At 40.7% G+C, this 16,176-nt stretch overlaps 1 protein-coding gene across 5 annotated transcripts in view; it reads right to left on the reverse strand.

Annotated features, from left to right (window-relative positions):
• The window catches only part of SIAE (sialic acid acetylesterase), a 41,756-nt gene extending 25,605 nt beyond the window's left edge, over positions 1-16,151 (reverse strand). For 2 of the 5 annotated variants that reach the window (XR_006713854.1, XM_045483298.1), the window contains exons 1-3: positions 15,960-16,151; positions 12,186-12,347; positions 4,106-4,281 (exon numbers count right to left, since the gene is read on the reverse strand). Coding sequence is in view for 1 of the 5 variants with exons in the window: in XM_045483298.1 (XP_045339254.1) it covers positions 4,106-4,281; positions 12,186-12,347; positions 15,960-16,146 (525 nt within the window). In the remaining 4 variants the exon portion in view is untranslated. Of the gene's footprint in view, positions 1-4,105; positions 4,282-12,185; positions 12,348-15,285; positions 15,352-15,800; positions 15,936-15,959 lie in introns of those variants that run through there. The other 3 variants (XR_006713857.1, XR_006713856.1, XR_006713855.1) reach the window with 3 other exon arrangements.
• Between the last annotated feature and the right edge of the window lie 25 nt (positions 16,152-16,176).

Genomic DNA, 16,176 nt, shown 5'->3' on the forward strand with positions numbered 1-16,176 from the left:
ACAATCACTACTGCAGTATAGTCGTGAAAACTAAGTCTCAGACTTAGTTTAACAAAATGCAACATACTTTCATGGTAAAAACTCTCAGACAACTAGGAATAGAGGGATCATTCCTCAACATGATAAAAGGCATTTATGAAAAACCCACAAGTAACATCACACTCAGTGGTGAAAGAGTGAGTTTTCCTACTAAAACCAGGACAAGAGAAGGATGTCTGTTTTCACCACTACTATTCAACATTGTACAGGAAGCTCTAGCCAGAGTTATTAGACAAAAAAAAAAAAAAAAAAAAAGAAAAAAAAGAAATAAAAGGCATCCAAAGAGGTAAAACTATCTCTATCCATAGATGATATGCTCCTATATTAGAAAACCCAAAAAAATTCACAAGAAAGCTACCAGAACTAATAAACAAATTCAGCAAAGTGTCAGGGTACAAGACCAACATGCAAATATCATTTGTTTCTATACACCAGCAATGAACAGTCTTAAGAGGCAATTAAGAAAGAAATTTCATGTACAATAGCATCTAAAGGAATTAAATACTGAGGAATAAATCTAGCAAAGGAGGTAAGAGACTTGTATACTGAAAACTGCAAAACATTGCTGAAAAAAATTAAAGATCTAAATTAATGGAAAAACATCCCTTCATATCAGGAAGGCTTAAAATCATTAAAATGTCAATATCACCCAAAGCAATCTACAGATTCATCACAATATCTATCAAAATTCCAAAAGCCTTTCTTGCAGAAATGGAAAAGCATATCCTCACATTCATATGGAATTGCAAGACAATTCCATATGAATAGCCATGAATAGCCAAAACAATCTTGAAAAAGAAGAATAAAGTTGGAAGACTCATACTTCCCAACTTTGAAACTTACTACAAAGCTACAGTAATCAAAACAGTATGGTACTGGCATAAGGAGACACATATAGACCAATGGAATAAAATAGTAAGTCCAGAAATAAACCCTCACATATATGGTCAATTGGAGTTCCAAGAGTTCAATATGGAAAGGACAGTCTTCAACAAATGCTGCTGCAAGAACTGCATATCCACTTGCAAAAGAATGAAGTTAGATCTTCAACTTACACTATATATAAAAATTGAGTCAAAAAGGATCAAAGACCTAAGAGTATAAAATTCTTAGAAGACAACATGGGGGGGGGGGGGCGGGAACCTTCTTAACACTGGATTTGGCAACAATTTCATGTATGTGACATCAAAAGCATAGAAAACAAAAAATAAATAAATAAACTAGATTTTGCTGAAATTAAGAACTTTTATGTATCAAAGGACACTCTCAAGAAAGTGAAATGACAACCTACAGAATGGGGAAAATATTTGCAAATCATACATATGAAAAGTGGTTAATATCTAGAACATACAAATAATTCCTACAATTCAACAACAAACAACCCAATTCAAAAATAGGCAAAGAACTTAGACATTTTTCCAAAGAAGATATACAAATGACCAATATCATTAGTCATTAGGGAAATGCAAATGCAAATCAAAACTACGATGATCCTCAAAAAACTAAAATTGGGACTATCCTACAATCCAGCAGCAATTGCACTACTAGGTATTTACTCCAAGGATACAAAAATACAGATTTGAAGGGCTACATATCCCTAGTGTTTATAGCTGCATTACTGACAATAGCCAAACTATGGAGAGAGCCCAAATGTCCATTGACTGATGAATGGATAAAGAAAATGTGGTATATATACAAACACACATATATATACATACATACAATGTAATATTACTCAGCCATCAAAAAGAATGAAATCTTGCCATTTGCAATGACATGGAGGGAGCTAGAATGTATTATACTAAGTGAAATAAGTCAATCAGAGAAAGACAAATAACATAGGACTTTACTCATATGTGGAATTTAAGAAACAAAACAGATAAACATACGAGAAGGGAGGAGGAAGAGGAGAGAAGGAAACAAACCATAAGAGACTCTTAAGGATAGACAACAAACTGAAGGTTGATGGAGGGAGGTGGGTGGGGAATGGGCTAGATGGATTATGGGTATTAAAGAGGGTACTTGTTGTGATCAGCACTGGATGGTATCATGTAAGTGCTGAATCACTAAATTTTACTCACGAAACCAATATTGCACTGCATGTTAGCTGAAATTAATTTTTTTTATTTTTTTACATTTATTTATTTTTGAGAGACAGAGAAACAGAGCACACGTGGGGAGGGGCAGAGAGAGAAGGAGACAGAATCCAAAGCAGGCTCCAGCCTCTGAGCTGTCAGCACAGAGCCCGACGTGGGGCTCGAACTCACAAACTGTTAGGTCATGACCTGAGCTGAAGTCAGACGCCCAACCAACTGAGCCACCCAGGTGCCCCAACTTTTTTTTTTTAGCTAAAATTTAAATAAAAAGCTAAAAAAAAAAATTTAAACACAATGAGATACCACTTCCTACGTATTAGCAAGGCTATAATAAAAAAAAATTAATTAAACAAAAAACAGAAAATAACGTTAGAGAAATTGAACCTTTGCAGATTGCTGGTAGGAATGTAAAACAGTACGGCCACTGTAGAAATGTTTTGCTGGTTCCCCAGAAGTTAAACACAGAACTAAGAGATGATCCAGCAATTGCACTCAAAGGTATATATCCAAAAGAATTGAAAGCAGAGGCTTGAACAGGTATCTGTACACATTCACAATAGCCAAAAGACAGAAACCGCCCAAGTGTCCATCAACAGAAGAATGGATAAACAAAATGTGGCATATACAATGGAATACAATTCAGCCATAAAAAGGGGCAAAATTTTGATATAAGCTACAACATGGATAGACCTTGAAAACATTATGCTTAGTAAAATAAGTCAGACACAGGACAAAGACTGTATGATTCCATTTTCAATAGCATTTAAAAGAATTAAATATTTAGGACTAAATCTAGCTAAGGATGGAAGAGACTTGTATACTGAAAACTGAGGTACCTAGAATAGGCAAATTCATAGAGAGAAAGCAGAATAGAGGTTACCAGGGGCTGGAAGAAGGCAAAAAGAGGGAGGCGGTTATTGTTTAATGGGTACAGAGGGATGCTGGGGATGATGAAAATTTTTTGAGTACAGATAGTGCTGACAGGTACACAGAGGGTTGTGAACAAACTTAATGCCACTAAGTTGTACAATTACCAATGGTTAAAATGATAAATATGATAAATAAAATTCATTTATCAAATATAATAAACAAAAACTCATTTTAACCACAATTTTTTTAAAGCAGGGTTTGGGGGGGGAGTGGTTGAGAGAGAGAGAGCACACAGGTGCAGAGGAGAGGGGCAGAAGAAGAAGGAGAGAGAATCATAAGCAGGATCCATGCTCAGCACAGAGCCCAACACGGGGCTTGATCCCATGACCTGGGATCATGACCTGAGCCTAAATCAAGAGTCAGATGCTCAACCAACTGAGCCACCCAGGTGCTCCTAAAAAGCAGGTTTTGAAAACAAAGTCTCAGAAATACGAAGTGATTTTCTCCAAGTCATGTAACTGGTAAAAGGCAAAGCCAACATTCAGTCTCGATTTTTTAAATCTCCATGACAACAAAAGACATGTATTATATTAGATGCACAGCTTGAAACAAATTCTAATTGTTTTGATTTCCCAGGCTCTCTCCAGAAGCTCATCAAGACCAATCAAAAAGAAGAGTAATCTACTTTGTCTTCAATTTGATATGAAATCTTCCTTGCCGTCAGATACTCTAGCTCCTGCCCTTAGCTCAGGAAGGCCAGGAAATGGTGCCCTGCACACATACAGAGCACTAGCTGTGATTAAGAAAGCAGGCTCTGGAGTCGCATTACCTGCTCCTATTCTGGCTGCACTATTAACTGTGTGACCTTAAGCTGGTAATTTAACCTCAGTGGGACAGTTTCCTCATCTGTGAGATGAGTAACCATACTTGCCTCATAAAGTTATTAAATCGAATTAACTAACACATGGCAAACTCTGAGAACAGATCTTGGCACGTGGCAGAAAAAGGTTTCTACCTCCTTCTACTTGTCCCCTTCCTCTACCTTCTTTTTCTTCTTCTTCATCATCATTATTTATTAACACTGAGACTCTGTAAATTACCTGTGAAACCGTCATCTGCATGTTACTCTGCCCACTGCAAAGCCAGACATCTCCAAATAAGACATCATGAACTCTCAGGGTGAAGTTTGTTCTCCCAAAAGTCTGTTGTGCCATCACCTCATAAGGTCCACCAGGCTTCATAGGATCCAGTACCACCATCCAGCTGTTCGAATGTGCTGAAATCATAAAAAGACTCCAAGGAATTAATCAATCACTTAAAACGAAATTAAAGCACAATCCTGTCATGCATCATATTCATTTGTGGCTATTCCCAACCACTGTGATTAACTGAATTCAAAGATATGAAAATTAGGGCACCTGGGGGGCTCAGTTGGTTAACAGGCTGACTCTTGATCTCAGCTCAGGTCATGATCTCACAGTTCGTGAAATCAAGCCCCACGTCAGGCTCTACACTGACAGCGTGGAGCCTGCTTGGGATTCTCTCTTCTCTCTCCCTCTCTCTCTGCCCCTACACTTTTCTCTCTCTCTCGCTCACTTGCTCTCTCGCTCTCACCCTCACTCTCCCGCTCCCTCAAAACAAACTTTAAAAAGATATGAAAATTAGCCAAATTTCAGACAAGCAAAAGAAATAACAAAAGCAGTAGCATTTCTATCCTTAATCTGTACCAATCCCTCCTTCCTTGTAACTGAAGCATTTACAGGAAAAATTAATCACCCAGTTATAATCCTAAATGAGAACAGACAAAAATATACTGAGATTAAAATCCAAGGGAGTTTAATTTTAAAAAAACAAACATAAAATAGGGGCTCCTGGGTGGTTCAGTCAGTTGAGCGTCCGACTTCAGCTCAGGTCATGCTCTCACAGCTCATGAGTTCAAGCCCCACGTCAGATTCTGTGCTGACAGCTTGGAGCTTGGAACCTGCTTCGGATTCTGTGTCAACCTCTCTCTCTCTCTGCCCCTAACCCACTCGCATTCTGTCTCTGTCTCTCTCCAAAATAAATAAACACGAAAAAAAAACTTAATTAAAAAAAAACATAAAATAGAAATTCATATTATACTATCCAAATGTCAGTATTAATATAATCATGATCTAATAGATTTATGCAGTGCCCCAAATTAATTTGTAATTATCTAATCAAACGTGAACACAGATTAGAGAAAATAATTTACAATCTGGAACTTCCCTTAAGGTGAACAGAGAAACTGACACAGGACAAAGGAGTAGGAGCATACATAGTATCAATTTAAGATTAATCACAAATTGATCTCTCTGTGAAGAAGATATTTAGACATGCCCAATTAATTATTTTCACAGAGTTACTTACCAGACTTAAGGTTTTCGGACTCAATTAGGAAGATGAAAAGCTATCCAAGACCCTGTTTCAGAAATTCATAGCACATTCCTTAGGAACCACCCCCCTGCCACCTTCCTACCTCTCACCCACTCATACCACCACCACTGCCAACATCATATTCAGAAACTTAGGGAAAATATCTTCAAAATGGCAAAATGATGCCTGGGAGAACCAAACAACATGAACAAAGTTGAAAAAAGGAGAGTGAGAAGAGAATAAAGAAAATAGAGAAATGATCATTTTAAAATAAATATTCTTGGCATCATGCCAAAGGCTACAAAATAATTTCTAATTTGTGCCCATCAGATTAATGTTAATTCAGAGGGAAAGAATAGTGAGAAGTGGAAATGGAGCACCCGAAAGTTATAGCAGCCAGCAAAAATTACAATTATAAAAAAAGTATCCAAGTGCCTACTAAGTGCTAGATGCTACGCTAAGTTCTTCCCAATCAGCAAAAGCTAAGCAGAAGCATGAGAAGTCCGGATGCATGACAGATTAGGAAAAGCTCAAACCACACATATTGTTCAGAGTCTTGGGGAAAATGTCCAAAAGCCTGAAGGCATCAGCGAAAGGGTGCATGCTTGCCCCTCTCGAAAGTACAACCCACTGAGACTGCTACTCCCATCCCTTAGAGGTCAAGTAAGCTCAGGACCAAATGCTCACTATTGTTTTTATACCACCAATAGCCAGACATCAACATATTAAATGTATAATTCACCTAAAGCAGAAAAATCACTGTTTTGGAAACAGTGGGCAGCTAGTACAGATTGTGTCGCACAGGTGTGATGTGCTCCATATGGCTCACGCTTCTGAACAGGCAGACACTCCAATCTGTCCCCACTACAGTCTTGCCAAGGTCTTTCCAGGCTTCTTGCACTCACATATCTTACTAAGTCTCTGTCCTTCTGCCACAAACATTACTCATTTATGATGAGGAGGTCAAAAAACCTAGGGCAGAATTTCTTTAGCTTTCTACTACTGTGCAATCTATTTCTAGTCACTGTTAATTAGATATTTACACTTAGCCTCAATCCACGCAATATGGCCGGTGAAGAAAGTTACCTTCACCAGAGTTTCTGAAAAGTTTCACCGCCCAGCAACTGAAGGACAAATAGGGAGGGGGGAGATGTTTGGGCAAAAGATAGCAATGCCATCCTACTAGAGCCAGAGAATGAGCTCCCTCTAGTACCTAAATAGTCTGAAGAGAACTAGGGATCCACACCAAGAACACCAAGATCCCTCTTGAGGAAAACTCTCAACTCCCTCAAAGACCTTAGAGAACTTCCTTCTTGTCTAACACTTGAGCTCTTTTTGATTCAAGCTGTTTTCCTCTCCCACTTGATAAAACTGACACAATAATGAGGGTTAAGTGAAGTTACCTGCCAGGGAATGCAGGGGAAACCAGGTCCACTGCAGAGAGCTTACTAATGGTTAAACCAACGTAGAAACAATTTGGTTAAGACACTGAGGATTGACTCCCATGTAAGTATACACAAAGGAGAGCAAGCTCTGTGAAGGCTGGTTCTTAGACCAAAAGCAAGGATGGGATTACAAAAGTAGAAATCACCACATTTCACAAGAGAAGTGGTTAGTCCTTGGCCATCGAGTTGAGGACTGGCTGGTTAAAGTGGAGCTCACCACAGGATGATGAAATCCAGTTACAGTCTTTAGAAACTTTGTTGACCACCCCCCCGACCAAGTCCACTAGGTTGAATCCAAATAATAAAACTGAGTCACCAACTACGAAGAGTTGGAAGTTCACCATCCAGCTGAATTTCTGCTCATCCTGATGGACTTTCTGAGCAACAGCTGTTCTGGTTCCTTCTTCTGGACCTTAATCACATGCGAATCTTGTGACCTTGCTTACCAATCCAGGCCTGGATTTCTGTAAATTCTCATGTTTGTTGCACTCAAATCTCTGCTTCCTCGCATTCTTTCATCTCCCATGTAGGAAGATTCATGTCCTTCCTTTATTACACGGTTACTTTGAGTGCTTACTGTGTGCGAGGCATTCAGTGAACAGCAGAGAGTAAACCTCAGTCCTGAGTTATACCACCAAGAAAGCCATGCAAACTACTAATCAAGCTTTGTGTTTCTGTGTCCAATGGTTAGCATATCTGGGGACCTATTTCTTCTTGTCCCTCTTCTCTTCATGTTCCAGCCAACAACTGAAGTAAAGAACTCTCTTCATTTTCTTCTCTCCATCTCCCTGACCACCCGCCACCTCAAAATCAGAAGAACAAATAATCAAAGGGAAAAAAATCAAAAGAATTTGTCTAAAGACATGATTAGTCATAAGGTGCATTCATGCTTTTTTCTCTTTGCTATTCACATCAGATGTTATTTTTCAGATTGTTGTGCCAAATCTCAGATGCCAAGAAGAGAAAAAAGGAAATTATCCATGACCTTTCCCTCCTCAAGAGGAAAAGCCTAGAATTGGAAGAAGTTCTTCTCCCACAAAACCCTGGCACTTCACCAGCTGCAAATCAGTTTAGTGATCTAGAGAAGTGACTTGGAGGTAAAGAAGGTCTTACTGCCCAAATTGCCCCTTTGCAACCTTCATTTATTCTGTATAAAGCTCATCACCACCACCAAATATGAATATAAAAAGCAAAAAAAAGAGCTTGAACATTTTTCCATCAATAAAACTATTTATGCAAATTATTTAAAGTATAGCATGCTATGGCATATAACACCCTAAGGTGACCCCCCCCAATAAGTCACACCCGTACAAAATCCCCTCCCCTCAAATTCAGGCAGAATCTGTGATTTGCTTCCAACCATCAGAAAATGGCATGGGAGAGGAGATGTCATTCTTGTGATTTGGGTTACATTATATGGAAAAGATAAAGGAGTTTTGCAGATGTAATTAAAGTTCCAAATCAGGGGCGCCTGGGTGGCGCAGTCGGTTAAGCGTCCAACTTCAGCCAGGTCATGATCTCGCGGTCCGGGAGTTCGAGCCCCGCGTCAGGCTCTGGGCTGATGGCTCAGAGCCTGGAGCCTGTTTCCGATTCTGTGTCTCCCTCTCTCTCTGCCCCTCCCCCGTTCATGCTCTGTCTCTCTCTGTCCCAAAAATAAATAAACGTTGGAAAAAAAAAAAATTAAAAAAAAAAAAAAGTTCCAAATCAGTTGACACTAAGTTAATAAAAAGGAAGATTACCCTAATAAGGTAAGCCCTTTAAAAGAAGGTCTAGGAGCCCCTGGGTGGCTCAGTCAGTTAAGCGTTTGACTTCAGTTCAGGTCATGATCTCAGGGCTTGTGAGCTCAAGCCCTGTGTCAGGCTCTGTGCTGACAGCTCAGAGCCTGGAGCCAGCTTCCAATTCTGTGTCTCCCTCTCTCTCTCTCTGTTCTTCCCCTGCTCACACTCTGTCTCTCTCTCTCAAAAATAAATAAAAGATTTTTAAAAATTAAAAAAAAAAAACAGAAGAAGGCCTAGAGGTCAGAGATCTGAAGCAGTAGAGATGTTTCCATGAATTCTATAGGCATAAGGAAGGAAATCTGCCAGCAGCCTACATGAGCTTGTAGTGGATCATTCCCTAGTCAAGCCTCCAGATGAGAACACAGCCCAGCCAACACTTGATTTCGGTCTTGTGAGACCCTGAACAGAAAACCCAGCTAAGCAATGGCCCAGGCTTCAGATCTATAGAAACTGTGCCATAATAAAAGTGTGTTGTTCTAAGCACCTAAATTTGTGGTAATTTATTGTATAGCACAGAAAACTAGTGTGCATGCTAACATCGCAACCAGGAGCTTTTTACTTTTCTAAGGGGTTTAGGCTTTTTGTAATTTTCTAAGTTAAAGTAAATATCCCTACTTACCTCAGGTCATGATGATGAATCCAGACACACTCTCATTTTATCCCCCATGTGTGTCAAAGTGAAAAGATATACCCTCCCCTCCCCAATTTTATTCCTTGTGTCTGAAAAACTCATCATGCATCATTTGACGATATGGTTTGACTAGGCCCAGTACCTGACCCATATTCCCAATCATCCCTCAAGTTTTAACTGAACCATCCCAAAGCTTAAGTGTCAGTCTGCTGGACAAAAATCTTCATGCTGTTAATTCCATTTTGTTGTGGGCACCCAGGGGATTGATTATAGGTAATAAGTTAAATATTAACAGAGACAGAATGACAAACTGAGGTAGTCTAGCTGAAAATCCCAGAGTCCTCATCAAATTTAAAGAGAAGTCAACCTTTCAATATACCCTGTAGTGTTTCCTTTGAGAAACATTTTTTTTGCCCTATAAAATTTCCTACATGTCTACCTCCTTTATTCCAAATAACACTTTATTCATTTTGCTTCATGTACAGAACACAACAATATGTCCCTATAAGTAGGTTTATGGATCTAAAAAAAATAAATATTTTATTTTTTCTCTCCTACCAAGCACATGTAGAGAGCCTAACAAATATAAAGTACACGTATACTCTTTTGCATCTATCACTATAGTACTATGTAGTCTCTGTCTCCTAAATATTTATTGGTAATGTTAATTATTAGCCAAGGAAACCCTATCTTTTATTTTTAAACTACAGCAGCTCTTTGGATTTCTAAATCAACTGTGATCACCAGTATTTATACTCTATGCTGTTAATTTCTAAGATAGACACAACACAAAAATTGTCTCTTGAATTCATTTTCAGTACATCCCACAGGTCACCAGTAGCATTTAAATCTAACAGAGAACAACTTCTCAATCAGATTAAGCTTCCCCTTTCAAGTCTCTTAGTGTCACCCGAAAACATTCTTACCTTAAACAGTCTTACAATCCAAGAACTAGAAGCACTCACCTCGCATCTATGCCTGGCACATAGTATTTTTAAATGTTTGTTGGGGCACCTATATGGCTCAGTCGGTTGAGCATCCAGCTCTTGATTTCAGCTCAGGGCATGATTTCACGGTTCGTGGATTTGAGCCCCCTGTTGGGCTCTGCATGCACAGTATGGATCCTGCTTAGGATTCTCTCTCCCTCTCCCTTTGCCCCTTCCCCACTCACATGCAAGTGTGTGTGTGTGTGTGTGTGTGTGTGTGTGTGTGTGTGTGTGAGCATTCTCTGTCTCTCAAAATAAATAAACTTAAAAAAATGTTTTTTGTATGGAAATGAATTATAAAGAGGCTGCACCAGGGTCTGGTTCACTCTGGACTGGATATTGACAAAACTAATCAGGAAACCCTTGTTTTCAAGGCCCAATAAAACTCCCACAAGCTTCCCTGTCATATGTATCTTCAAGTCACTGCTCAAACTACCAACTCCCACATGAACACCCCTGCTCCCCAAAGCGGCCTTGTTATCCGTCTGACTCTCACCTTCAACATTTCATGGCTGTATCACTACCTCTAACCAAGATCTGATCCTGTCTCCCCTTGACCCAGCCGTGACTGTGGCCTCCAATATGCAGTTAACTTCTAGCTATGCTCTTTCACATGCCAACTTACACAACTCTACCCCTTCTAGACAAAGACTCCTTTGTAGGACCTGTCTGCTCACAGAAGCTTCTAGTTCTCACCTTCTTGAATATCCTTACAACCACTACCTTGGGTGGTGCCATAGGTCAGGTGGGTCAGACCTTTGTCATCTATTGCCTAAATATCACAGGCTAACGGTTCCCACCACCTCTATTCTTACTGACCTCCACTCTCCTCTCCATGGTGCTGCCAGAGTTATCTTCTTAAAATACAAATCTGATTATTTGGCCACTTAAAATCCATCGATTTGTATAGTCCACAACAGAGTATACAGTCTTTAGCAGTGACAAACAAGCCTTCCTACATTTCCAACCTTCTCTCCTGTCATCTGCCACCAGTTGCAGACTCCAGTGCTTAGACAAACCAACCTGCTTGCCATTTGTCCAATGACCCATGCTCCCTCATGCCTCCATGGCTCCAGGCTATTGCCCTACCTGGTTTGCCCTACTCACTTTTCAAGATAAGTCTTAGACTAAGTTAATTATCTCTCCTAAGCACTCCCCATAGCAGACTGTGCTTCCATACTGAGGCACCTAACTTACCTGTAACTGCTTATTCTTTTTCTGCCTCCTCCCTCATCTGTCAGCTTCATTAGGAGACAGACCACATCTATCTTGCTAATCACTGTATTACCAGTACCTAGCACAATATATGGCACATAGGCACTCAATAAATATTTGAGTGACTCTCTAAATATTATAATAACAATAATAATAATAATAATAATAATAATGGCAGCTAACACACATGTTTACATGTGCTAATTCATTTAATCCTTACAATTACCCTAAATATCATTATTATCTCCACTTTACAAATAAGGAAATTATGACACAGAGATGTTATATAACATGCCTGAGGTTATAGCATCAGAACCTGAGCTCAGTGAGTCCACAGCCTGGGTTCTTAAGCACTCCTCCATACTGCCTCTCCTTTATGTATAATTCAGTTCAATGTCACCTTCAGGGGAAACTGTTTCTTACCATCCAATCTGAGTTAGACGCTTCTCTTCTGTATCCCACAACAGCCTATATACACCTTCATCATAGCATTTATCACACTGCACTTTATGACTTGGGGTCTATTCCCATTATGCCATGAGATCCTGGAGGGCAGGAACTTTGACTCTGTCTTAATTTTCTTTGTGTCCTCAGTGCTTAACACATGATAAATACTCAAACTTAAACGGATGGGTGCGACAACCTGAGTTCCAGCACCAGTGTTCGTTTTTCAGATTATCCAGCAGGTGGCAGAAGAGGACAAAAGCTGAACAGAGGATGAGCAGCCTTACCTTTCACACTCGTCACCTTCTCCATGATGGTTTCTTTATCTTGGCACAAAGTCACTGTCACTGTGGCTCCGAATATGCCATAGCCCCAGATCACTGCCCCTGCGGGCTCCTTCTGCAGCACCATGTAATTATTGATGTATGAGGCAAAGCGAAAACGGACATCTAAAAATGTTAACCAACACTTAGAAAAGCATCATTGGGGGATTTATCACCAATTGAATATGGTTAAACAGCAAGAAACCATAAAGCTTTTATACAGGACAATTTGAATATACCCAGACCCTTTAATCTTCTAAAACTACATCTTATTCGTCCTAATTAGGTAAGCAACATAACAAGAGCAGTTGCCAATAATATGCATCATAGTACAAGATGACCAATAAGGAAAACTCAAAGAGCCTACGGCAACCAATGTGCCACAAGCCTCCTCCGCTTCAGAGCTCTTGATCATCCTTTGCTCTCAAGCTTGGCCCTGACGCTCTGCGCTCTCCCTCCAAATTGTTAAAATGCTCCTTTTATGCACCCCACAGATGGTATTTATGAGAAAAATAAACCACTTCCTTCCCCTACTTTCCATTACCATGCCCACTCCTTGTTGCTGGGAATAAAGAAACCTGCCTCTCTCCAACACAGCCTCCCCTAATCTCTCCCCCATTCTTTATCTCCCCCTTTCCTTCCCACCAGTGTCGACTCCTACAAATAATTCCCCTTATTGTGTTTTTTTTTTGACAACCCACTAAAAATTTTAAATAAGCATTTATGAATATCTGTGACATCTGCTTCCTTCTAAGGTAAATTCAAATAAATTAAGATGATAAAATAAGGTCGGCGAGAAATAGAGGGTCAAAATGTCAGAACAAAGGTCTTTCGTCTCAATTTTACCCATTTCACAAGCTAAGTTATATAAAAAGAACAAGAGGAAGAGCACTTGAAACTGTAGATTCTATTCTAGAGTCACTAACAAGACTGAATAAGAACTTACTTTAACGAGATCATTCCTATTTTTAACATGCAGCCTATATTGAAGTATTTTATTAATAACAAGCATCTATCCAAATTATCTCAGTGAGTTCCTCATCAAAACTTAACAAGGGGGGAAAATCTTCTTAAGTTATGTCCCAATTTGTCTGAACAAAACAGACTAAAATCCCTAGAAGAAAATAATTAACAAAGTTAAGATTTTTTTTTTTAAGCATTTTAAACAAAAATGATAGGCAGGAAAGAGAATGAGAACTAACAAGGTTTCTTCCCTGAAAGCTACAAATGATGATGGCCCCTGAGGCTATACTTAACAGGGCAGCAAAGCTAACAGGGTCTCCCATACAGACTCGGTGGCCTATTTGCTTCAAATAACAGCCCAGTCACTAAACATCCTCAGCGCTCTCTCATGAGTTAGTTCCATCATAAAACCTAAATGACAACCAACAATCATCCAGAAGGCTGGATAATGGGCTGGAGATGCACAGCTACCACAAGCAAAATGCTCTAAGAAGAGACTCTAACATCCCAGAATTGCATAAGCACGTTGGCAGCCTGCTGGAGGGAAGGGGAGAGGCACACGTGTGGGAGGGCCTAGTCTTGGGTAGGTGCTTCATATGGAACAAGAACTGAAAACCAAAGGGCTAAGAGCTAAGCAGAAAGAGGGTGAGGGTAGGGGAACGGAGTGTAGAAAACTGGCTGTCGCTTGTACATGAGCCTACACATATACAAAGGAAGGGCTCTCTAAGAGTGCAGCCATTGTCTCACTGTGCCGGGGACACATTTTTCCAAGTCAGTCTGTTTTCGCCAACACACACTTACTGGTCCTCATTGTGCCTGGCTCTATGCTGAGTTAAAGAATTTTAATTTTAAGAAAGAAAGGATCTTTCACACCCCAAGGTACAATCATGTTATTTATGGATCAACAGTCCGATACCCAGGTAGATTAGGTAATTTTACCTAATAGCTTGCATATTAATGAATTAATTCAAATTTTTTATTAATGCCTACTGTGTGCCAGGCACCATTTTAAGCATTGAGGATAGAACAGTAAGAAAAAGAAAGAAGAAAACAATAAAGGGAAAACAAAACACAGACAAAAAGCCTCACCAGCAGCAGGAAGCTTATGTTCTACCGGGGAGCTTATTTGTGGCAGGCACAGTGCTATCCACACTGCACATATTAAACTCCTTTGACTGACGTTAAATCGCACAGGTAGTTTACAAAAGGACTAGAAACCAAGGCACCTGATTCCAGAGTTATTATTGCAATTTCCAGTCTGCTGCAGATATTGCTGGTAAATTAAAAAAAAAAAAAAAAAGTCATATTCTCTGCCCTTATAAAGCTCACATTCCAAGCTGATAAGAGTAGACAGTGGAACATTACCAGGGAATTGAGCAATGAACAAAATAGGAGAACAAGAAAGGAGGCGGGACTGGTCATTCTTTTTGTCAAGCACAAGACACTTAGCATTTGAATCTTTTTTTCTTAGGTCTTCAATTTTTCCTTCATTTGGATGTTGGAGTAGAAAACAAGAATTAGTGTTCTGTTAGTGAGTGATGAAATTAATCCAGTGGGTAGGTTACCTCTGGCGAGGAACTCCTGGATGCCCTGGGAGGAACATCCTGGGAGTCTCAATAAAACTGGCAATATTCTAGTTCTTAAGTTGGGTGCAGCACCTTTGGGTGTTCATTTTATTGTTTCATTGCTCATATACTTTTGTACATTTCAAATATTAGATAGTAACCATGGGCATATGACCCAAGGTGAAGACAGAATATTGCACCGGCATTAAAGATAACAGCCTTTAACAGAAAAGTTAATAAAATAATGGCCCTACTCGCCTATCATATGCTGGACTCAAAGGTCACTGAGTGAGGGTGAGAGGCAAAAAATGATATGCAGAGAGTGCTGCTGGTTTACACTTTGTTAAAGCCTGAAAAACTACTTAGGGGAGGCAGTTGGTCTGTCTGGGTACTTCTGGGTGCTCAGGTAGAGCACGAGCCATTTTTCTGCACCCTGTCCCTATTCTCGCCTCAACTTTCATTTCTTAGCAGGGAACTTTGGGGTCCACAATTCGAATGGTTTAAAGAAAAAAACAAGGCCAGCATTATCACTTTACTTTGCGTTAGCACGCAGATTCCGTCTTCTGGTTCTCCACGGTTGTGACTCAGGGTCTAGCCTGGGGTATTCAAATGACAGGATCTGACCTGGACAGTAGTCAAAGTGAGTCACCCTCCTCCCCAGTGTCACGCATATTATCCCTGTAAGCTGCGCCAGCAATCAAAGCTAAGCCTTAAATATTCTTAGCTAGTGAGGGGGTTGTATTTCTTAGTCCTAATCACCACTTAAACTAGTAAAATTTAATTCCCCCAAGGAACCAAGCCTGCAGCAAACCCTCCCCAAGGGTACTACTGTGGGGGCAGAAGTGAAATGTTTTGGATGACTCAGTTACCTGTTTCCAAATACTATCGAACTAGCTTCGCCCCCTTCCCTTCGAGTTCCCTTGAAGTTATTCAAAGACCCCGAGGGCCTCCGTCTAGCACATTTGGGCCTCCCCAATCAGATACACCCAACCCTCCCTCTGCCCCACACGCTGCAACGTGACGACGTTGAAAGGACGGGGAAGAAGCTGACCAGCCGGAACTCCCGCCCAGCAGACACCTGCGGCCTAGGCCTGGGTCGGGTCGGAGGACCGGCTCCAGGTTCGCGGTTCGCGGGTCCTGCAGAGGACGAGGGATCTCCGAGCCCGCGCAGGCTGACCGGCACAGGTTGGGCCAAGCCGGGCCGCCTCACCTGCACTTGTGTCGGCCGGCAGGATTAAAGGCAGCAACAGCCCAAATATAAATCCCGGCGCTACCATGTTTGGGAGGATCCGCCAGCCCCGCGCCGGACTCCAGACGCGGACTCCACGCCGGGGCGGGGCCGTGGGCGGGACCTGCGGGGGGCGGGGATGCCTGAGACTCCACCCATCCAGGGCCATTCTGTCGCGGAACCCGTACTGGCAGCCGGG

Source organism: Leopardus geoffroyi, chromosome D1 (genome assembly GCF_018350155.1).
Source record: "Leopardus geoffroyi isolate Oge1 chromosome D1, O.geoffroyi_Oge1_pat1.0, whole genome shotgun sequence".
Taxonomy (NCBI): Eukaryota; Metazoa; Chordata; class Mammalia; order Carnivora; family Felidae; genus Leopardus; species Leopardus geoffroyi.